Source organism: Nelumbo lutea, chromosome 7 (genome assembly GCF_056320005.1).
Source record: "Nelumbo lutea isolate HS-2025 chromosome 7, American lotus-T2T, whole genome shotgun sequence".
Classification (NCBI taxonomy): domain Eukaryota; kingdom Viridiplantae; phylum Streptophyta; class Magnoliopsida; order Proteales; family Nelumbonaceae; genus Nelumbo; species Nelumbo lutea.
Genome location: NC_142690.1, coordinates 11,013,885 through 11,039,012, shown reverse-complemented (window position 1 = coordinate 11,039,012; position 25,128 = coordinate 11,013,885). Strand labels below are relative to the sequence as shown.

General features: G+C 39.3%; 1 protein-coding gene across 5 annotated transcripts in view; it reads right to left on the bottom strand.

Annotated features, from left to right (window-relative positions):
* The window catches only part of LOC148845071 (putative methyltransferase PMT7), a 78,982-nt gene that overhangs the window by 33,648 nt on the left and 20,206 nt on the right, over window positions 1-25,128 (bottom strand). For all 5 annotated transcript variants that reach the window (XM_088953612.1, XM_088953613.1, XM_088953611.1 and 2 more), the window contains exons 2-4: window positions 24,218-24,632; window positions 16,919-17,208; window positions 9,639-10,019 (exon numbers count right to left, since the gene is read on the bottom strand). In XM_088953612.1, the coding sequence (XP_088809738.1) occupies window positions 9,639-10,019; window positions 16,919-17,208; window positions 24,218-24,632 (1,086 nt within the window). The remainder of the gene's footprint in view (window positions 1-9,638; window positions 10,020-16,918; window positions 17,209-24,217; window positions 24,633-25,128) is intronic.

Sequence of the window (25,128 nt, the reverse complement as noted above, 5' to 3'; positions counted from 1 at the left end):
CATAACCCCATTTTCCTCTACTACTCACATGTATCTTAATAGATTGAGATCAAGCTAAATAATTGGTCCCATCTAGCTTCGCAGTAGTCATAACCCCAAAAAGATTCTCCACTGACCCCCCATGTCCAAACACAAAATCTGCGGAATATTTGGTCTCTCCTCCAGTTGTCACCATTGAATAAACGGATGCAAACAAAATTCAAATTAGGGCTTTACTAGGCTAGATTTACTGTTCTAAGCAAAGAACAACATTTCAACCCCCAAAATTAGGGTTTCATAGGGTCCTGCGGAATTGGAAGAAAGAGAGAAACTTCAACCGCCCCTTCCAGAGGTTCCAAAATTCAATCCAACCAAAATGGCCCCTAATAAAGATTTTGAACCTCTCTCTAGCCCCCTTTCATCACTTTTATTAATAATTCTAAGTCTGAGCACAATTACTTGGATGCCCTTAATGGGGTGGCCAGCACTAAAAAAATAATTAAAGAATAAAAGAAGGTCCATAAGACCCATAACTAAGAAGCATAACTTTTAAATACTACTTAAAAGAAATAAAGAACACTAAGGCCCATTTGGCCCATTCTCACTACAATTTCCAATACAATTCCCACCAATATTTAACTTGATATACACCAATTGTTTGAAGGGGGGGGGGGTCCAAGAAGGAATTAAAACATTCTTAACCGAGGCTGAAGAAGCAATTTCCTTTCGATTCCTTAAGAAATCTTCCAATTCCTTAACTTGATATACACCCAATGTACTACTCTGTTGAAGACTGTTACAGAACAAATCTGTACTGGTTTCAGCCCTAGATTAGCAAACAATAAAGGCAAAAGAAAGAGATAGAAGAGAGAAAGAAGAAAAGGAGGAAAAAATTGGTTCAATCTAGAGAAGCAAAGATCTTTTCTCTAGTCAGCCAGATTGTATTTATATGTTTCTGATTAAGTACATAAAGACTCTTATGCCCCTAATTAAGTATGGGACATATAACTTAAACTTGACATAATAGACATTACACCACACTAATAATGTACTGAAAAGACAAAACTACCCCTATATAGTCGACTCTAACACTCCCCCTCAAGCTGGTGAGTATATATCATATAGTCCCAGCTTGTCACAAATGTAATTCACTCTTCCCCAACTCAACCCCTTAGTGAACAAGTCTGCCCATTGGTTTCCTATGTTTACATATGCAGTACTTATTACTCCACTGAGCACCTTCTCTCTCACAAAGTGGCAATCAACTTCTATGTGTTTTGTTCTCTCATGGAAAACCAGATTAGATGAAATGTGGATTGCAGCTTGGTTGTCACAATAAAGCTTCATGGGGCGATCAATTGTATATCCCATCTCTTGTATAAGGTTCTTCAACCATACTAGTTCACATGCAGTGTGTGCCATGGTTCTATATACAGCTTCTACACTACTCCTTGCTACCACAATCTGCTTCTTACTCTTCCATGTCACCAAATTGCCTCCAAGAAAGGTACAGTACCCCATAGTGGACCTCCTGTCAGATATTAAACCAGCCCAATCAGCATCTATATATCCCTCTATCTCAAGATTTCCTCCATCCTTATATAACAACTATGACCTAGAGCTCCCTCCAAATACTGGACAATCCTTAAAACAGCATCCCAATGTGGAACTCGAGGATTCTGCATGAACTAACTTACTACACTGACTGCAAAAGATATATCTAGTCGAGTAATGGTTAGATAATTCAACTTCCCTACTAGCCTTCAGTACCTTCCTAGGTCCTCAAACTCTACACCTACATCACTACTTAACTTGATATTCGGTTCTATGTGTGTTTCAACTGGTTTAGCACCTAATAAACTTGTCCCATCCAACAAATCAAGAACATACTTCCGCCGGCACAGATTAATACCATGCTTAGACCTCGTTACCTCTATCCCCAAGAAGTATTTTAACTTCCCAAGGTCCTTTGTTTGGAAGTGATCTTGCAAGAATGTCTTCAACTTGTCAATTCATAATTTGTCATTACATGTGATGACAATGTCATCTACATATACCACCAACAAAATCTTCCCAACAGACGAATCATAGTTGAATACTGAATGATCAACCTGACACTATCTCATGCCAAAGTCTTTCACCAATTCATTGAATCTACCAAACCATGCATATGGAGACTATTTAAGTCCATAAATAGCCTTCTTGAGTATGCACACCTTACCATTCTCCCCCTAAGCAAAAAACCCTAGTGGTTGCTCCATGTAAACCTCCTCAAGAAGGTCACCATGTAAAAAGGCATTCTTGATGTCAAGTTGAAATCGAGGCCAATCATACATAGCAGCTAATGAAATCAAAACACGGATTGAACTAATCTTAGCCATAGGAGAGGTCTGTGTAGTCAATGCCATATAGCTGTGAATACCCTTTTACCACCAACTGATCCTTCAACTGCTCGACAGTACCATCTGGGAGATACTTGACAGTGTACACCCACTTACAACCCACAACATGTTTTCCAGGAGGAAGAGTGGTGAGATCCCATGTATGATTATGAGCCAAAGTAGAGACTTCTTCTTCCATTGCTTGGCGCCATCCTGGGGAGGTAAGGGCTTCTCAGACATTCTTAGGAACAGAAATAGAAGATAACAAGGAAACAAATTGCTGATGGGAGGTAGAAAGGTGAGATACCGAAACATAATTGGAAATGGGATGAAGAGTGCAACTACGTTTACCTTTCCGCAAAGCAATAGGAAGGTCAAGGTCGAAGAGAGGGGGCGAAACTAGTGCTAATACAACTATCGGATTTGTTGATGGTGAAGAGATTGGAGAAGGAGCCAGTGCCTGTCGATGTGTATACACTTGTCTGATAGGTGGTCGTTCAGCATAGAACTGCACTAGAGACAACAACTGAGGTGCAATTGGAATGGGAACTAGAACAAGAGGGATGTGATCCACAACCAAAACTAGAAGTGGAGGCAGAGAAAAAGATGAGACATTTTTCGATCCCCGAAAAAAAAAAAAAAAAGAAACAGACTCAAAGAACGTAAAATCAACTCAAGCAAAAGAACGTTGAGAATTAGGATTATAATACTTATACCCTTCTTGGGTTCTAGAATAGCCAAAAAAGACACACTTAGTAGATCGTGCATCTAACTTGCCCATTCTAGGCCCAAGATTATGAACAAAGCAGACACACCTAAAAAGCCTAGGAGTGACAGGGAAAGGAGACAAAGAGGGAAATAAGACGGTGAAGGAGAACGACTTTCAAGGATAGACATGGGCATCTGGTTAATGAGAAAGCAAGATGTAAGTACAGCATCACTCCAAAAACGTTCGTGGACATTCATATGGTGTAAAAGGGACTGAACAGTTTCCAAGAGGTGGCAGTTCTTTCTTTCAATAACCCCGTTTTGTTGAGGGGTGTAAGTGCATGAGGTTTGATAAATAATACCATGTTGTTCCAAATATTGTTGAAAAGATGTATAAAAATATTCTCGACCATTGTCAGAATGAAGGATTTTAATAGGCACACCAAATTGAGTACGGATTTCAGCATGAAACTTTTGGAAATAGAAAACACTTCACTCCTTTCTTTCATAAGATAAATCCATGTCATCCTCGAATAATCGTCAACAAAAATTACAAAATATATGTAACCATTGTATAACACTATTTTAATAGGGCAAAAGATGAACCAAGAAATTCTGGGTTAACCTAAACTGTTTATATTGGCTTTGATACCATGTTACAAAACAAATCTGTACTGGTTTCAGCCCTAGATTAGCAGAGAATAAAGGCAAAAGAAAGAGAGAGATAAGAGAAAGAAGAAGAAAACTGGTTCGATCTAGAGAAGCAAAGATCTTTTCTCTAGTCGGCCAGATTGTATTTATATGTTTCTGATTAAGTACATAAAGACTATTCCCCTAATTAAGTATGGGACATAAAGACATTAAACCACATTAATAATATACTAAAAAGACAAAACTACTCCTATATAGTTGACTCTAACAAAGACCACTTCTATGATAGCTTCTTTAGTTCTTGCCTTTTCTGAGAATAATCGTGTATTCTTTTCTTCCCAAATAAACCAACAAATAGCAGCCCATACACACCTCCACAAAATCCTTCCTCTCTTCTTCATCCAGCTAAAAGTTGTAGAGGCAAACAAGCTTTGCACATTCGGTAGGGAGGACCACCTACACCCAAACAAAGAAACCAATCCCAAATATCTATAACAAATAAATAGGAGATTAATAAGCGAAAGCAAGTGTCACCATCAGCTTTATATAGTATAACCCAATGAAGGGAAAAACAACTGTTAGGTCTCTTCTTTTGAAGCAAATTGGGCCCAATTATAGGGCCAACATTCTTCCTTCTTCATCTCCGAAGACACCCCCAATTCCCAAAGGACTTGGGTTTCCTAGGGAGATTCCATCAAAATTCAATTTCATCCTAAACTATAGCAGTGGGAACCAACTCTCCTGAACTATAGGAAAAGAGGAAAAGGAAACAGCTAGAGCATTCCAACCTCTAATTAAATCAAGCAAGGAAAAGTCCTTGAAAAGTTGCAAAGATTTTAGCCAATATATAATCTTGATGGTAATGCCCTCACCAAGTGCTTCCTTGGATTTTTCTTGCCCTTGGAAAATCCTATTTATTTCTCCCCTCACAAATCGACCATAGGATGACTGTCATTATTCTCCATATCACCCTACCCCTTTTCTTTGGTTGCTAGAAGAAACTAGAGTAAAAAAGGTTCACACAAGGGGGATTCCACCTGCAACCAAAGAGAGAGGAGAACCAATCCCATAAGAAACAAAAAGGACAGGAGATTAATAGATGAGTCACCGTCTCGCCACTCCTCAAGCAAAGGCTACAGACATGGGGATAGTCACCAATCTAGCCTTTTCTTTGAAGCACATCTATAGTATTGATCTTTTGGAGAACCACTTCCCATCAAAATGCCCTAAGCCCCTAACCTTTGGTGGAATAGGAGTACACCACACTTCTTACTAGGAAAGGAGACAAGCACAACAGTAGGCCGAATTAAGGCATTGAGAAATGAAGAGCAAGAGAAGAACCCTAAGGAGGACTCTGTCCAAATTCTATTGTCCGGCAAGGTTCAAAATTTCAATACGATACACCCCATCGGGCATATTGTATCGTATTGGTGGCTTAACGATACGCCCCTACAGGGGTCGTATCGGGGTCTGACCTGGTTCAGGGGGTAGACCAGCCTTAAACCTACCCCTCTGAATCAGTTTCAAAGAAAAAAGGGGGGAGCAAGCTTCAATACAGGCCGATACGCTCCTACCATCATATCGGCCTGTATCGACATTTTAAACCTTGTTGTCCGGGCAAAAAAGATCGAGGAAAACTTAACTCAACAAAGTGAACAGTTCATCTACACAAGCCATTTCTGAAAGGTAATTATATCACTTACATTGGTTCAAAATGAAAAAAAAAAAGCACATGAGAATGCATGCATACAAATAAACAAAATATGGGAAGCCAACCCTTCCTATATATTTGCAATGTTGTTTCTCATATGGGGACTTTTATGTATTTTTGAGTAAAGGAGGGAAATGGCTGTAATTTTGAAATAAGTAGTATTAGGATTATTTAAGACATTAGATTAGTGTGGAATAACCAACTATGATGTGATCTCTTGTTTTCTCATAGTGAGCTTTCATAGATCAATAACAGAACTTTATTGAAATATGTATAATAAGTAATACATATAGCAGTGTACCAAGCACCTCTAAATATATAGATAGCCTTGGCAACCCACCTATATTAAAACATTTCATCTGTTTACAAAGTTCCCACCCTAGGGGACTAAGCTCCAATATATTTGACTTACTTTATCCTATGTTTTGCCAAACCATCAGCTATTTGGCTGATCTTGGTATTTATCTAAAAGTTGTTCTCACTCTGAAGCCAACATTTTGATTTCCCTTAAGATCCATTTGATGGATTCTCCATGCTGCATCCATCAAACTTCATTTTTATCAGATTTGATGTTGGAGGACACCTAGTTATTGACTAAAATTGTTGACCCAGGAGGATAATGCCACTTGCTTCCAATTCCTAATAGTATCATCAATTAAGGGTCAACCGTACAAAAAATCCATTATTATGATCCAATGTGCAACCTTAACCATAATATTTTCGATTCTGGCTTCTCTACTTTGATATAATATCATTGGTAGTAAAGGGTGCAAAAGCATCTGTTGCCCTGGTGCATCTCGACATTATCTTTCCTCTCTTTTCTGGTGGTGAGTGTAGAGAGATAGGGCCAAAAGGGCATAGCCCATCCTTATTTATGTTTTTTAAGTAGATTGATGAGCTGGCCACCCACTTAAGGGCAGACTAGTAATTTGATCAATTTTAGTAAGATTAATAAAAGTTAAGAGGTGTAAGAGGAGACCATTGAAATCTTCTTTTCTCCCTTCTTCTTCTTCTTTCTTGCTGTCTTCCCCTTCCTTTTCTTTCTTTGTTTAAATCTGAAATTATTTTGCAGAATTTTATTGGACTAAATCACATCTTGGTATCAGAGCAAGTCTTCCTTCCTTCTTTTTGTTTTTTCTTTCTTTTCCCATACACCTTTCGATTAGAAGAGTGTATGGAGAGATAAGTTGTTGATTGTTTAGAGAACTTTCATTCTTAGTTGGTAGAGGATTTGGAGAGTTAGAATCTGGTTGTAGATTGCCAAGAAAGTGAGGTTGCTGATTTTTTGCCCCCAAACCCTAGCTGACTAGAGAATTTCTCGTTAAGTTAAAGAGACAGTTTGGGTGTGTCTCTCAAGGCCTTTGGGGTTCCTTTTGATCTCCAGAAGAGGGCAGTTGCAGTTGGAAGAAGTTCAGGAAGCTCTAGTAGGAGCGGTTGCTTATTCTCTCTTTCTCCCCAAAAGTCGAGTGTAGTGAAACCCTAAATTTGGGACCTTCGGGTACTAGACTGACCTCAATTAGGTCCATAAAGACTAAAAACCTTGTTTTTTGGATATTCGTTTGGTCAATGGAGCAATCTGGAAGTGAGATGAAGCAGATTCCGGTGTTCAAGGTTGGTCTTGTAGGTTCCGTTTTGATTGGAGTGACTACAATCAAACTAGGTGGAACGAATTATCTGGCTTGGGCACAATATATAAGGATTTATGTTTGTAGTAGAGGTAAACTGAGGTATCGTACAAGCAGTAAGGAGAAACCGGCAAAGATTGATCCTACATATGAAAAATGAATGCAGGAAAACTACACAGTGATTATTCATCAAAAAAAAAAACTACATAGTGATTAGGTGGTTAGTCAACTCTATGCAGCCTCTCATAAGTCAGCATTACATTTGGATGGCTTCGGCCTAGTCTCTCTACAGTGAGAAAATGGTGTACTAAAAAGGTTGGCCATGTCCGTCAAAGGACCCCACCTACATCCAAATAAGGAGAAGAAAAATTTTGAAATATAAGATATAAAATGAAGAAAAACGTAAATGCTAACCTAATACTAGTGTTTCATGGAGACAGACACAAGAATCAAAATCCAAAACATGACCAAGAATCTTGACTCAATGAAATGAAAAAACAAGGACTTATGGACTCATTCATAAACATGTATAAACTATTAAAATACTCCATCCTTTGTTGAATTTTACCATTATAAACCTATAGAAAATGTATAAGGATTATCTTTGTTATTTTAATAATATTTTGTAAGCAACATAAATGATTGGGATTTGGACAAACTGTCCTCCCTGCTGCTGTTTCTGGAAAGGTTTAAGCACCATCCTTCAGAGGAAGATAAGCTTTGTTGGTCTCACAACAAATCTGGTAATGTTCACTGTTAACTCTTTGCTTGATATCTTGGTTGAAGACCAAGCTATCTCTCCCCATTGGGTTTGGACCTGGAAATCAAAAGCTCCCTCCAATACCACTTTCTTTGCTTGGGTTGCTCTAAAAGGAAATCTTCCTATTATTAATGTGCTAAGGAAGAAAGGTATGGCCTTTGTTAATCGTTGCTGCCTCTGTGGTTCAGATGAGGAATATATTCAGCACCTCCTAGTCTCTTGTAGCTTCTCCCGTAGTCTGTGGTCCCATGCTCTGCAGTTGTTTGGAATGAATTGGGTTGACCATCCTGATGTGGGCTCCTTGTTTTCCTCTTGGCAAGTTTGAGCCTTTAGTAGAAGGGGTATTGTAAAAATTCTCTGTTGAAATGTCTATGTTTTATCTGCTGTATCTCTGTATTAATTCTCTTAATTGAATAAAATTCTCATTTTCACTGATCCGAAAAAAAGGTGCTTTGTAATTTTCCACCCTTGGCTTTATGCTTGTGCTTGCGGAAGGAGAGGAATGGCCGGGTGTTTGAAGACCAATCCTCCTCTCCTCTATTTAGAAGCTTTGTGCCAAGCTGGAAAGAACCTTGTTCAAATGGGCATCTGTTAACGGGATTTTTCAGGGCCTGAAATTTTCGATGTTTTCTAGACCATTGGGATGGTACTTTAGGGGATGATGATATTCCAATGTAATTTTTCTTATTTTCCTTCGTCCTTGTAGCTCTTGGCTGTTGAGGAAACCTCTCCCTCACAGTCTACTTCCATTTTGAAATTAATGGAATATTTACCACTTCTCAAAAAAAAATATTTTGTAAGCAAAATGATATTAAATGCGTATATTAATTATTCATTTAGCAGTGAGATAAAAGAACAATGTCACACAAGTATCCCTCAGGAATCCATGGAGTGTTGGAGTTAGGGGTGTCAATGGACCAGTTTTGGGTTAGACCCCATCCAAATCAAAATCAATTTGAATGGATTGGGCAGACCAATAAGACATTGAATTGGACCAGTCCAGTCCAAAGTATTTATTGGGTTGGACTGGACCTGGTTTATCCATGATGGATTTATATTGGATTGGGTCAGATTGAACTGGTCCATTGATAGAAGATAAAAATGCTGGTGTCAATGGTGTTCAGGTTGGAACCAATCTAAATTAAAACCAATTTGAACAGATTGAACGGTCCAGACATTGAATTGGACTGGTCCAAAATGGTCCAGAGTATTCATTGGATTGGATTGGACATGGTCCATCTGTAATGGACTCATATTGTACTGGATCGGATTGGACCATATCCGGTCCACTTGACACCCCTAGTTGGAGTCCAACAACATGTCAATCCATTTAGGAGAGTCCATGCAACACTGCCTAATAAACTAAATGGAATCTGCTTCATGAAGTGATCTAATCTTTGTAAAGAACTATACAACCAAGATGGGTCCATTACCCAGTGCTGGTCCCACTAGGGATCTTGGGACAGGTGGATTGGATATGGACCTAACCTCCATCAATTTTAGCTCAAAGTGACCACTCTCATACTCAAATCTACATTCTTGCACTTGTCAGCCAAAGATTTTACCACAGAGCAAGTAATGGTCTCTACAACCAAGACGTATGGTGCATTTAGAAATTTATTAGACATGCATTTTCAATGTTATTCTGATGACTAAGTATGGTGATAACTACATAAAATAATGCTTTGAAAAGCTAAAAGAACACCCACACTTCAAAAAAAAAATAGCAGGAATTCCTATATGACAATACATGAAAAATCACAAACAGAAACAGGAAGAAGGGATTAGGTCTATGGAGGATGTAAAACAGTGAATAGACAAACCTATATTACTCAGAGTTTCAGTATATACTGAAAGCCGCTGTGGTTGAGGGAGATTCTGTTTATCTTGTTGCTCATCACTTAGTTTTATACAGTTAAGGAGTGGTGTTTTCCATGATGGTCTAGAATCATCCTTAGCATTGCATATACTCACTAGCTTCTGTTCAGCATTTTGTAGTTGGCATGATCTATTTTCCTCTTTAATCCAGATTGCTGTCTGAACCTGCCGAGCAATGAGCTTCCAGCACATTGCTGAAGTCAGATTGACCAGTTTATCCCAAATCACAGGAAAATCTTTATCCTTTCTGTATGCAGGTGGTGCCGAATAGACAAAATACCCTTTAGGCCGCAAAAGACGATGCACTTCTTTCAGCAGCACACCATCTGTAGAAAATTATTAAAAAAAATCATTAAGATTATTGGGTAAACTGTGGTTCTACTAATACAAAAAATAAATTGAGTCTAAGAGCCTTAAAAAATAGAAAAAGCCTCTAAAACTGGAGCATTAATTGGCCATATAAGAAGTTTTAAGATTAATAAAATCCATATACATTTGAAGCAATGTGAAATGGGCCTATTTAGCTGAATCTTTACAGGCCGCATCCCTGATTATATACCAAATGAACATGAAAGGATGAGCTTCCATAGGCATCTGTTGACAGATGTTATTGTATGTACTGTACACAGATTTAGTGCCTGCAGGGGTATTTTTGTAATTTCTATACCACTTGTGTTGTACGGCCAGTATAGTATAAATACAAATGCTTCATTCGCATGAAGCAAGTTCTTTTGAGGCATTAAGTCCAGCAGCCTCTTCTCTCTTCTTCCTTCTTCCTTCTTCTCTTCCTCTTCTTTCTCTTGCTCAACATGGTATCGGAGCGTAACCGTCCAGGCCTGGAAAACAACCAGCTGAGGTCACTATATTCCTGATGTTCGAAGGCAAGGAAGAGAAATCATTCTCCAATGCTGCGGTTAGTCTCCAATGCCGAGTAGAATCAGCTTGAATGTTCAACTTCCTAGCGCAGAAAAGGGTTCTGCTACGAAGTTTTTTTTTGCATCCTCCAGCCCAGGTGCTGGTATCTGTAGTTGCTCAGCTGAGAAGACTGTAGAAAACTATCACCTGATGTACGAAGAAGGGTTCTGGCTTGCAGAGAAGATGGTGTCCAAGAGTGTACTGCCTATCCACTGTTCGGGTGACCTGGTACTCAACTGAAGTTTTTTTCTTATTGTTCTCTTCTTGCTCTCTTCGATGGACTGTTAATGCCCTAAAATCTGAGTTGGGTCACTGTTCGACTACATTTTTTTTTCTCTTCTCTTGTGTGTTACTGCTATTCAGCTACTCTAAGTAACTGTTGATGCCCTAAACACTCAGTGACTGTTCGGCTGCCCTGAAATTGGTATCAGCCGATTAGGTGTGTGGTGAACTACCACTTTGTATTTCTGTTCCTACTGAGAAGTTGCATGAAAGTTGTAAAACTATAGGTCATTCAGACCTGGTTACACTACAAGTGCAGTGCTCATATGTTGTTCTCTGGACTCCTACAAACTGTAGGTCATACAAACTAGTACTGCAGCTGCAGTGTTTGTGCTTGGTTCTTTGTGAAACCAGAAATCAGCAAGTGCCTAGTTGTGGACTGTAGCAGCTCTGTAAGGCAGTGTGCCTTGGGTTTTGTGTACTCCTAAACCTAGAATCATGAATAGTGAAGATTCAACCACATCCGGAATCTCCACAATGCTGAATGGAATGAGTGGGGGCAGTGACCTATCCTTCCCTATGGCTGTTGTTCCTCTTGATAGGTTAAATTACCTAGAGTGGTCAAGAGGGATCAAGTTATACATAACTGCAAGGGGCAAAATAGGCTATATAAATGAAAGAATCAAAGAACCACCTTCTGGAAATGCTGAACATGATAGATGGGATCAGGAGAATAATATGGTTATCTCGTGGCTCTTGATCTCCATGCAACCACAAATAAGGAAGAACTTCATGTGGGCTGAAACTGCAAACGAGATCTGGGAACAGGCAAAATCCACATATTCTGAATTACGACAATGCCAAGATCTATCAACTGCAAGCAGCATCATCTACTTGTCAATAGGGGGAGAGAAGTTTATCAGTTTATTACTCTGACTTGACCTTTGTTTGGAAGGAGTTGGACCATTACCAGAATGTTGATTGGAAGTGTGATGAAGATGCCAAATTGTATAAGAAACTCGTCTCACAGCAAAGAGTGTTTGCCTTTTTGCATGGTCTCAATCCTATCTATGAATCCATCAGAGTACAAATTCTCGGTTCTAAGGATCTTCCATCAATTCAGGAGGTCTATGCTCTTGTCCAGTCTGAAGAGGAGAAACTTGATGAACAGCACCGGAGGGGATGCAATTGTGTTGGCGGAAAAAGGGGGTGCCTCTACTAGTGGTGGATCTTCTTCCAGGAGAGGGGATCTCCAAAAGAAAACAGAAGATAAAGAGAAATTGTGGTGCACTAACTGTCAGAAGCCCCGGCACACCAAAGATACTTGTTGGGATCTTCATGGGAAACCAAAATGGGCTCAAGATCTGCCTAAGAAGCAAGGCTCAGATGTAATTAAAAGGCCCGGGCAACAAGGTACCAAGAAACACCACATGGCCAATATGGTTACTCGGGAGAATCAGCCCTCCACTTCTAGTGTGACTCAAACACCACATGGCCAACACAGCTACTCTAGATCTGACCCAAGGGAGGATATTGTAAACTCCTTCCGTGACCATCTGGAGCTTTATGGTAGAACAATTCGCCAGATGGATGCTCCTCCCACAACCTCATTTGCATCCATGTCAGGTAATCCTGCCACAGCTTTCCATGTTGCTTCTCACAACCTTGACTCTCCATGGATCATTGATTCTAGAGCGTCAAAACACATGACTAGTATGTCCTCTTACTTTCAAACTTATCACCCTCTTTCCGGAAGAGATAAAGTGAGACTAGCCGATGGATCATACACTTCCATAGCTGGTCAGGGAACTCTCTCTCTTCCTCTCGACCTTACACTTTCTGATATTCTTCATGTTCCAAAATTTCCTATGAATTTGTTCTCAGTCAGTAGTGTTACAAATTCCTTAAACTGTTCTGTGACATTTTTGCCTTCCTATTGTGTGATTCAGGATCTGGCCTTGGGGAGGACGATTGGTAGGGAACGTATGGTTGATGGACTCTATATGATGGAGAATACGGTTGGCCTTCATGTTACAGAGTCTATGAGTCAGTTCAGAAAGAGTAAAATGTACTTGTGGCATTGTCGCCTGGGTCATTTGTCCTTTGAGTCCTTGAAAGTTGTTTTTCCAGAACTGTGTAAGTCAGTGTCTGTTTCTGATTTCTCTTGTCAAACGTGTCAGTTAAGCAAGCATTGGAGAACTCATTTCCTTCAAAAAAATAGTAAATCTGAGTTTCCTTTTCACATTGTGCGTTCTGATGTGTGGGGCCCTGTTATTTTACCTTCTGAGAGTGGCTACAAGTATTTCATTACTTTCATTGACGATTGTTCCATATACACTTGGGTATACCCAATGTGAACCCGTGAGGAAGTACCAAAAATTATCCAAGATTTTCAGTGGATGATCTTCACCCAATTTCAGACCGAGATACAAATATTTCGGTCAGACAATGCAAAAAAGTTTTTTCATAGTGACCTCACGGAGTTCTTTGCTTCACATGGTTCACTTCATCGGAGCTCTTGTGCCCGCACGCCACAACAAAATGGTGTGGCTGAACGGAAGAACCGACACCTCCTTGAAGTGGCACGGGGTTTACTACTTCATATGAATGTTCCCAAATGATTTTGGCTTGAGGCTGTTCTTTGTTCTACAAACCTCATTAACTGAATGCCCTCTTGTTGGTTAGAGTACAAAGCCTCACATCAGTTTCTCTTCCCTAAGGCCCCTCTTCTTTCTATCCCTCCTCGTGTTTTTGGTTGTCGGTGTTTTGTCCAAAACCTATCTCCCACACGGGGAAAATTGGACTCTTGTGCTATCACGTGCATATTTCTTGGCTACTCATTCTCTCAGAAAGGGTATCGTTGCTTTGATCCTGTTTCTCGGAGATTCTATGTCTCCATGGATGTTACCTTCTTTGAAGATGAGCCCTTCTTTCTTGTTTCTCCTCAAGGGGAGTGTAGGCATGAGGAGAAACTGGTTCAGCTTCCTCCTCTTCCTAATCCTTCTCTTCCTGATCCTCCACATTTCCGTGTTTTTTCTCGTCGTCGTAAAGGCCAACCAAATTCAAGAGCTGTGAAGAATCCAAAAGTTGTACCTCAAGTGCCATCAAACTCCTCAGGGGAAGATCATACTCACTCAGGTAACTTGACTCCCAATGATGGTCCTGGCCTCCCTGTTGCTAATGATCTTGACCTTCCTATTGCCCACAGGAAAGGTGTTAGGTTGTGCACCACTAAACACCCCATTTCCAACTTTGTTTCCTATGAGAACATCTCACCTTCATTTCGTGCCTTCCTTACCTCTTCATAAGAATGGCATGTGGGAACTTGTTGATCTCCCTAAGGGAAATGATCCAGTTGGATGTAAATGGGTGTTCACTGTTAAGCATGGGGCTGATGGAACCGTGGAGAGGTATAAAGCTCGTTTAGTGGCAAAGGGGTTTACTTAAGTATATAGAGTTGATTATGCAGAAACCTTGGACCCTATTGCCAAAATGAACTCTATTAGAGTATTTTTCTCTCTTGCTGCTAATCTGAATTGGGATCTACATCAGCTTGACATCAAGAATGCCTTCTTGAATGGTGACCTTGAAGAGGAAGTTTATATGGTTCAACCCCCCGATTTTCTGGCTCAAGGAAATGAACAGAAAGTGTGCAAGTTAAAGAAGTCTTTATATGGGCTGAAGCAATCATCAAGAGCTTGGTTCAGCAGATTTCATACTGCAGTTCAGCAGAGGGGATACAAGCAATGTCAGTCAGATCACACACTGTTTGTGAAAAGGGGAGAAGGTAAAATGGCTGCCCTAATAGTATATGTGGATGACATAATTGTTACTGGTGACTAGAATGATGAAATTCAAAGTTTGAAAGGTTTCCTTGCCACTCAGTTTGAAGTGAAAGATCTAGGACCTGCCAAATGCTTCCTTGGAATTGAGGTTGCCCGATCAAGAAAGGGTATCTTTATATCCCAAAGGAAATATGTCCTAGACTTGTCAAAGACACTGGAAAGATTGGGGTTAAGCCAGCTGACTCTCCCATTGACCCCAACCATAAGTTAAGTGACAGCCAAGGTGAACCTCTTAAAGATGTGAAGCAATTTCAGAGGCTTGTAGGGAGATTGTTGTACCTCTCTATGACCCGTCCAGACATAGCATATGTTGTTGGTGTCCTCAGCCAGTTCATGCATGCACCTAAGACCACTCATATTGAAGCAACAGAGAGGATATTGCGGTATCTTAAGAAGTTCCCTGGTGCTGGCTTATTATTCCTGAAGCATGGACATTTGAGAGTTGAAATTTATACAGATGCGGATTGGGCTGGATCTCAAAATGACAGAAGGTCTACTAGTGGTTACTGCACCTTTGTAGGAGGGAACCTTGTTACTTGGAGGAGTAAGAAACAAACTGTGATGCCTAGATCCAGTGCTGAAGCTGAGTACCATGCAATGGCACACAGAGTAGCCAAAGGTATGTGGATAAGGAATCGGTTGGGTGAGTTGGGTTTTCCAGTGGACAAACCCATGACTCTACTCTGTGATAACAAGGCAGCTATAAGTATTGTTGCTAACCCGGTACTACATGATAGAACAAAGCACATTGAAGTTGACAAGCACTTTATCAGAGAGAAAGTCATCACAGGTGAAGTATGCACTCCATATATCAGCTCTGAAGACCAACTAGCAGACATCTTTACAAAAGGGCTAAACCATTCCAGACATCAAGATCTCTGTGACAAGTTGGGCATGATTGATATCTATGCTCCAACTTGAGGGGGAGTGTTGACAGATGTTATTGTATGTACTGTACACAGATTTGGTGCCCGTAGGGGTATTTTTGTAATTTCTATACCACGTGTGTTGTACGGCCAATATAGTATAAATACAAATGCTTCACTCACATGAAGCAAGTTCTTTTAAGGCATTAAGTCCGCCAGCCTCTTCTCTCTTCTTCCTTCTCTTCCTCTTCTTTCTCTTGCTCAACAGCATCTTCTCAAATCCAAGGAAACAGGAAAGTTTTCTATTCAAGAAACAGACTAATACAAACTCACCAGCATTTTCCTTGCCTCCAATACCTGACCATCCTGGGTTTCCTATGACACACCCATCAAAGTTTAGCTTGAATTATTCAACATTGATAGGAACTAGGGGAATTGATCCTACCCACAACCAACCAATCTCCCATAATGGAACCTAAAGGAGACAACACCAAAGTAATCTATAGTGAAGAAGTGAAGAACTCTCGCCAAAGTTTTGTGAACAACATCCTGCATATGAAGAGTGGTGGCTTATAGGTACAGTGTCATAAGTTTGAATGAGATTCTAGAGAGGTGCCATCATCTTATGGTGTTTGTGTGTGGAAGGGAATCATTAAGTTTCATGAGTTCTCCTAGACTACCAGTTTCTTGGTAGGTGAAGGAATAATAGTTAGATTCTGGGAATGTGTAGTGTGGAGAGGAGAAACTTAGCAATTTATGTCCAAGACTTTATAGGTTAAGCTCTACAGACATCATGGTCAATCAATGTTTTGAGAAGGGTGCAGGTTGTGTGGTGCCTAAAATTTAGGCAACCATTGCTGGATAGAGAAATTGGCAAATGCATTGCGATGATATTGAAACTAGAGATAAGGATTGAAGCCAACTCCCCAGAAATAAGATTGGCACTTAAATCAGTTTAATAGTTCATTGTGTCTAGAGTATAATCTAATTACTCCTAGAGTTGAAGCCTTTCCCTGGCTTCTTGCTTTGAACAGCATTTTAACAGTTGATCTTGATCACTTGAAACCAAGATGATTTCAGATGCCAAATAGGTGTATTTGGTGAATGGGACAGGAAGAGAGTGTGAGCCACTTATTTATTCATTGTTATTGGTAAGATTTCATCAAACTTTTTCTTCACTATTGTTAATATCAGAAAATTCAATCCAACTTCGTTTTTGATAAATGATGATAGTTTTAAATCATGAACCGATTCAATCCAACTTTAATGTTGAAAGTATGTCTGAAACATTTTACTTGCTAAAAGATGACAATATAAAAATAGAAATAGATTGCTCAGGTTTCTAATTAAACTAAATAACTGAAAATAAAAGTTTACCATTCTCATGCCAATCAACACGGCACCGGGAACAGTGAACCATTTCAAATGAGTTTGATGGAAAAGGTAGTTGTTTTGTGGCTAAAACAGAAATCATTGCACCAATTCCTCTCTCTAGGGCAAATTGAATCTGATTTTCATGGCCATCTTTTGGAGCAAAAGACATTGTTTGTATATCCAATGGAAGAAGGTAAGCTGAGAAACTGGCAACCCCACAACCAACATCAAGAACTTGAACCACCCCAGCTGAACGCAGATCACCTGTCTCATTGGTTGTCATATTTCCTAACCTGCATTCACCACACAATCCATTCAAATTGACACTGAAGTTAAAATATTTGGTAGCTATTTAGGTCTACAACCATGCACATTTAACTACAAATAATGAAGCAATAAAATAACAGATTAAATCTTGGTATGATAGAATTAATGAAATTTAAAATTGCAATAGCTAAACTACTAACAGAAACATGGAGGGATTTTTCATATTTTTATATAAAAAGCTATAGATGGTATGAGAAAACAAACTCTTCTGTAGCACATCACGTTTGCATACATATGAGATGCAAAGAATTATGATAAACTTCATGAGAAGGAAAATAGCTTTTATATCTTTTATATCTCCAAGTTTTTCATAGTAGGCCAAAAGTTCAACTTTCTCAAAAACATTCTAACAATGCACAAACAAGTAAATTGAAACATAACCACCAGCTTATAAGGGTGTATCAGACAGTAAAATACCATTGTAAGTTCTAACGTTTTGATCATGTTCTGCAGTTTCAACTACAACTTTTCATGCCTACAGATTTGAAGACAGCATTCTTCTATATGGTGCAGAAGTGGCTTTTTGTCTTGCATCATACAGTGGCTATTTATTTATTTATTTATTTATTTATTTATTTTTATAATTGAATTATAGTTTCTGTAGTGAGAATGGGCCAAATGGGTCCTAGTGTTCTTTATTTCTTTTAAGTAGTGTTTAAAAGTTATGTTTCTTAGTTATGGGCCTTATAGGCCTTCTTTTGTTTTCTTTAATTATTTCTTTAGTGCTGGCCGCCCCATTAAGGGCATCCAAGTAATTGTACTCAGACTTAGAATTATTAATAAAAGTGATGAAAGGGGGCTAGAGAGAGGAGTTTGAATTCTTCTTTTCTCTCTTCCCTTCTTTTCTTCTTCTTTCTCTTTCTCTCTTTTTCTTCTTTCTTGCATTTTCTGAATTACTGTAGGTGTAATTTTCAACTTGGTATCAGAGCAGGCTCTCACTTTCGACTTTTTTCTCCTTTTTTTGCCCATACATAGTGTGTATGGAGAACTGATCGGTTGACCAACCAGCTACTTATGTAGCCCCGTTAGAAAGGTTTTTGGAGAGTGTAGTGGAGGTTTTTCATTCTTAGTTGAAGCCCAGGGCAGGTTCTTGGAGATTTTTCCCAAAAACCCTAGATAACTAGAGAAACCTTGTTACAAGTTGTAGAGACAATTTGAACCAAGCGCTTGGGGATCAGAGGTAAGCCTTTTGATTTTTATTAGGGGCGATTTTGGTTGGATTGAATTCTGTAACCTCTGGAAGGGGCACTTGAAGTTTCTCTCTTTCTCCCCATCCCGCAGGACCCTATGAAACCCTAATTTTGGGAGGTTAAGAGGTTGTTCTTTGTTTAGAATAGTAAATCTAGCCAAGTAAATCCCTAATTTGAATTTCGTTTGCATTTGTCTACTCAATGGAGCAAACTGGAGGAGACCAAATAATCCTCAAATTTTGGGTTTTAACATAGGGGTCAATGGAGAATCTTTCCAGAGCCGTGATACCGTAAAGCTAGATGGGACCAATTATTTAGCTTGGTCTCAATCTATTAAGATACATGTGTGTAGTATAGGAAAATGGGGTTATATTACCGGGAGAAAGAAGAAACCGGAGGAGGATGATCCTACCTATGAAAGGTGGATGCAGGAAAACTACACAGTAATGGATTGGTTAGTGAATTCTATGCAACCACACATTAGTCAGCATTACGTGTGGATGGAAACTGCAAAAAAAAGTGTGGGAAGAAGCCCTTAGCGGTCTACTTCTCTATGCTGAAATCTCTTTGGCAAGAGATTGATCCGATGGAGACTGTTGTTTGGGGTTGCACAAAGGATGCAAAAACATATAAGAGGTTGGTAGAGAGAAATTGGGTCTTTGAGTTCCTCACCGGACTCAATTCGAGGTATGGTATTGTAAGGCAGAATGTTTTAGCGAAGGATGAGGTGACTTTGTCTCAAGCATATGCTATGGTGAGCAGTGAGGAGAGCAAAAGACAAGTTAAGTCTATTGAGCCACAGGTTGATCACTATGCTAATGCGGGGATGAAGCCAAAGATTAGCACTTGAAAGAAAGATGTTATCTGTGAATACTACAAGAAGCCTAAACACACTAAAGACACATGTTGGAAGTTGTATCCAGAGCTCGTTCCTGCTAGATTCAAGAAACAAAATGGTAGAAAAAGGGTTGACTCTGGATGAAATGAAGGATTGTATCCTAACAAGAGCAATCCATTGGCTGAAATTTGTGGATATCTTTGATGACTTCTCCTTTGATGACTTGTGGAGGAATTGGCTAGTAATAGCTAACACTTCAACAAAGAATGATAGAATTCTGTCAGAATGGATTCCGCCTTTGGAAGGTGTTATCAAGCTGAACTTTGATGGAAGCAGCCATGGCAACCCCGGGCCTTCAGGTATAGGGGGGTATCCTGAGAAATAAGGACAGCAACATAAATTCCCTATTCTCAGGACCGGTGGGAGTGGGGGATTCCACAAGGGCAGAAATCCTTGCTGTAGTACAAGGAATTCAGATCGCCAACCAGCTTGGGGTGGAGCATCTCCTAGTTGAAGGGGACTCTCAGGTGGTAACAAGGTGTCTCCTAAACTTGGATACCACCATTTGGGGCTACAAAGATCTCATCAAAAAAGTAAAGTGGTTAACCAGCAATATGAGAGTTGAGGTAAAATGGGTTAGTAGGTCTGCTAATTCTTTGGCTGATGCTTTAGCCAAACAGGGGGTTTCTAGGGAAGATCATTTTTGTGCTTCTATGTAAGTTGTTATTAATTTGGAAATCTATACTTAACTAGCCCGGAGAGGTTGCAACTTGTGCCTTTCCTTGGGGACTTTGTACTATTGCCTATTGCTGATTAATAAAATTATTTCAATTATCAAACAAAAAAAGGGTTGACTCTGGAAAAGGTAGAAATGCAAATGTAGCCACCTCTTCACAAGGTGAACAAGGATAGGGTGGAGAGAAGTCAGTGGGAGAACAGCTTGCAGCCGCCAGGGCTGAATATGAGAAGTATGGCCGAATCATCAGCCACTTGGAGTCCACTGCTACAGTTCCTTCAGAGACTATTCCTTCCTCTGCATATGCTCACTCAAGTATTTGTGCCACTACACATCATGCTTTTGTCTCAGGTACTCATAAAACCCCTTGGATAATTGATTCTGGTGCTTCTGACCATGTGACCAGTGTTTCATAGTTATTCACCTCTTACCAACTTCTTTCTGGACAGGGTAAGATATCCCTTGCTGATGGCTCCCCAACCCCTATCACAAGAAAGGGAGACATTAAGACTTCTAATGCCCTGACCTTATCATTTGTTCTTCATGTACCTAAACTTAATACCAATTTGCTTTCAGTTAGTAATTTGACTAAATCCCTAAATTGCAATGTGGCCTTTTTTCCTTCATATTGTGTTTTTCAGGCATGGAATCTTAAAAGGTGATTGGGAGTGGCCATGAAGCGAATGGGATCTATTTGTTAGACATGCCTGAGCAAAGCCAAGTACAACCTAAGAGAACTGCATTTGTTTTAGTCCACTAGTCATATTATGTTATGTCATAGTCGTTTGGATCATTTGTCCTTTTCTTCATTGAGTCGATTGTTTCCAGAGTTATTTAAATGAATTAATCTATCAAGTCTTCATTGTGAGTCTTGTGAGTTCTCAAAGCATTGTAAGAGAACTTATCCTTCAAGTAATAAAAGATCAACTATTCCTTTTAATATCGTTCAATCTAATGTGTGGGGGCCTTACCATTTACCATGTATGGGTGGGTATAAATATTTCATCTTGTTTATTGATGATTTTTCATGATATACTTGGATTTACCTTATGCGCACTCGGGTTGAAGTGCCTAAACTTGTGCAACAGCTCCATGAACACATACTCACTCAATTTAATACCCGCATCAAAATATTCCAAACAAACAATGCTAAGGAATATTTTGAGTAGGACCTTACCTCCTATCTTGAGAAGTTTGGGGTTGTTCATCAGAGTTCTTGTCCCCGCACTCCACAACAAAATAGAGTAGCAGAGAGCAAAAACAAGCACATTGTGAAAGTTACAAGGAGCATTCTTTTTGCTACGTTCCTATGAGGTTTTGGGATGATGGAGTTTTAACAACTACATACCTTATTAACCTCATGCCTTCTCGAGCCTTGGGGTTAAAATCTCCCTTTAGAGTCCTCTTTCCTGATGTTGAGATTTTCTCTATTCCTCTGAAGGTCTTTGGTTGCACTTTTTATGTCCACATTCCCAATTCCAAAAGACACAAGTTTAACACTAAGACTCAGAAGTGTATCTTCCTTGGTTATGTCTCCACACAGAAAGGGTATTGTTGTTTTGATCCCATTATTGGCACCCAATTCGTTTCCATGGATGTCACTTTTGCAGAATTAGTTCCTTTTTATAGCCATCCTTCTGAAGGGGAGAGATCACTCGAGTTGTTTTCTTCATCCCTTCCTTTGCCAACTCCAATTGAGTCTTGTGTCGAGCCCTCCACAGTTACCCCCATTCCAACATTGGGATCTTCTCCTTTGAGGTCTTCCACTCCTATTCCTCCTCCTCCTCCTACTAGTCCTCCAGTTGTTTCCACTCATCCTATTCCCCAGAGGTGGTACCAGTGGCAAGGGCTAAGGCAAACACAGATTGTCCCACATCTCCAGCTGAGACTCTGGCGCTCTCAATTACTGAAGAGAGGACATGTCCATCGCCCCCTCCACCAACACCCTCGTTTCCAGACCTTTACCTACCCATTGCTTTGAGAAAAGTTAAAAGGAAATGTACAGCTCATTGTATTTCCAAATACCTTTCCTATAACTTGTTGTCCCCGTCCTACTATGCCTTTCTAGCCTCCATTTCTTCTCAATCCATCCCAAAGTTTGTTTTAGAAGCCTTAGCCACGCCAGATTGGAGAGATGTATGAGTACTAAAATAGAAGCCCTTCATAAAAACAATACCCAGGAAGGGTATATTATTTGCTAAACATGGACACATGAAGGTAGAAGCATATACAGATGTTGATTGGGTAAGAAACGTGGATGACAGCAGATGCACATCAGGATATTGTGCTATGATAGCCGGAAATATTGTTTCCTAGAGAAGAAAAAAGCAATCAATGGTTGTTAGATCTTCAACTGAGGCAGAGTATAGACCTATGGCCCATGGTGCTTCTGAGTTGTTATGGCTTAGATCTCTCCTTAATTAGACGGGTGTTTCATGTGACGAGCCACTACTGTTGTATTGTGATAACCAAGCTGCTATTAACATTGCTCACAACCTAGTTCAGCATGATAGAACTAAGCACATTGAGGTAGACAAACACTTTATATGGGAGAGAGTGGCTTCAGGAGAGTTATGCCTACCTTTCATTGCATCAGAAGAACAACTAGCAGATTTTCTAACTAAGGGAGTCCCAAAGGCAAAGCTTCAACATTATGTAAGCAAGCTGGGCATGATTGACATCTATGCTCAGCTTGAGGGGGATTGTAGTGAGAATGGGCCGAATGGGCGCTAGTGTTCTTTATTTCTTTTAAGTAGTGTTTAAAAGTTATGTTTCTTAGTCATGGGCCTTATCGGCTTTCTTTTATTTTCTTTAATTATTTCTTTAGTGCTGGCCACCCCATTAAGGGCATCCAAGTAATTGTACTCAAACTTAGAATTATTAATAAAAGTGATGAAAGGGGGCTAGAGAGAGAAGTTCAAATTCTTCTTTTCTTCTTCCACAACCTATTGCTAAAACTTCTTTTCTTCTTCATTCTCTTTCTCTCTTTTCTTCTTTACTTGCATTATCTGAATTACTGTAGGTGTAATTTTCAACTGTTACATTAATCAAAGAAATGCAGTGACTATTTATTTTATTACACAATTTGTTGTTATGTCCAATATACATTTCATCCACTTTCTCCCCCAAAATTTAACTATGTAAGATCACAAGTTGTTACAAATCATGCAAGCAAACATGAGTAAAAATGTGCAAGTAAACATGCATCTATACATAAGCTCAGGTAAGACAGCTAGACAGCATCAATGCATTTTGGCCTGGCAAGGCAAGTCAAAGTCCATGCCACAAGAAATAATTAGTGTACACATATTCTATAGCGGTGCATTTAATAGTCATACATAATTTTTTTTATCAGCAAAATGATAGTCAACATAATGTCATGGCATTACATGTTAAAACATAAATTACTAAAATACAAATCAAATCAGTAGATGCTTAAATGAAAACTAGCAGAGAAAGTGACAAATAATTGAATAGCCTCCCTTATTCAAAGTACAATAGTCATATACAAGGGAATTGAAAACCCAAATCTTTAAATAGCAAGTTTCCAATTAATCAACATACCAATTCATTAGGTAGGAGATTCAAGTAATGGTGGAATGATCATAGTATGAGCAATGACCCAAAGATAGAAGTGTATCGAAAAATAAATAATATCTAAGGAATCTTAAATAAATCAATAGATCGGACAAGGGAATTGAAAACCCAAATCTTTAAATAGCAAGTTACCAATTAATCAACATACCAATTCATTAGGTAGGAGATTCAAGTAATGGTGGTATGATCATAGTATGAGCAATGACCCAAAGATAGAAGTGCATCGAAAAATAAATAATATCTAAGGAATCTTAAATAAATCAAATGATCGGGCAAGGGAATTGAAAACCCAAGTCTTTAAATAGCAAGTTACCAATTAATCAACATATCAATTCATTAGGTAGGAGATTCAAGTAATGGTGGTATGATCATAGTATGAGCAATGACCCAAAGATAGAAGTGCATCGAAAAATAAATAATATCTAAGGAATTGAAAACCCAAGTCTTTAAATAGCAAGTTACCAATTAATCAACATACCAATTCATTAGGTAGGAGATTCAAGTAATGGTGGTATGATCATAGTATGAGCAATGACCAAAAGATAGAAGTGCATCGAAAAATAAATAATATCTAAGGAATCTTAAATAAATCAATAGATCAGACAACCATGTACCTTTGAATGTACTCAGGAGCCCCATGCTTGAAATGAGTACCACCGCCTGGGAACCACCAAAACTGATCTTTCTCGTGCACCCAGTTTTGTCCTCCTTTGACTTCAGCCAAATGTGTATGGTTCACATTGCTTTGCCATACATAATCCCTACTAGTTGGCCACCTTATTGGTATTTTATAATCCACTGGTGGAGGCACCAAGCAGAACAACTTTTTTGCAAGAGGAGGGCAGTGCCTTTCGAGTTCTTCTTTCCTAGAAAGATCTAAATCTGAGAGCAACTCTTTGGTATACGACAAATCATGGCAAGGGATATACTCATTGTAAATCAGTGGACATATGTTCATCCCAGTTTCAGGTATCAAAAGTGGTGTTCTTCTAAATGTAAGAGCAACTTTATTTGTAAACCTTATAGAACCTGCAAGGGGAAGAAAAACATTTTTAAGATTTCCAAGTACCCAAAGTAGTCCATGGAGTTTTTTTCTTTTCTTTGAAGAATAAAGGAAAATTTTATTAAAAATAAAAAGGGAAAGAAATACAACAGCAAGGTGATATATCACCAGAATAAGAACAACCTCAGAGAGCCCATAAAACCCAAAAACCCCACAGATTACAAGCAAAGATTTACCCAATCAGTTCTGAGCAAAGATCAAGGAATAGAGACCCAATGAACCTCCATGGATACAAAGGCCACCAGCCCATCAATTAATCAAAAAGAAGAGCCCTCCCTGCAAACCACCAAAACTTCAGTCTTCATCCATGAGCATATCCTCCTGGAGTGAGTTGTCCTCATCCCATTCCTTGCTTCCTTCCTGAAGGATTTAGTTCTTCAATTTCTCATCCCTTTTTCTTCTTGCAAACTCGTCAAAGGTCCTCTAGTAAACTCCTCACCACCTTGGTCATGGAGTTTTACA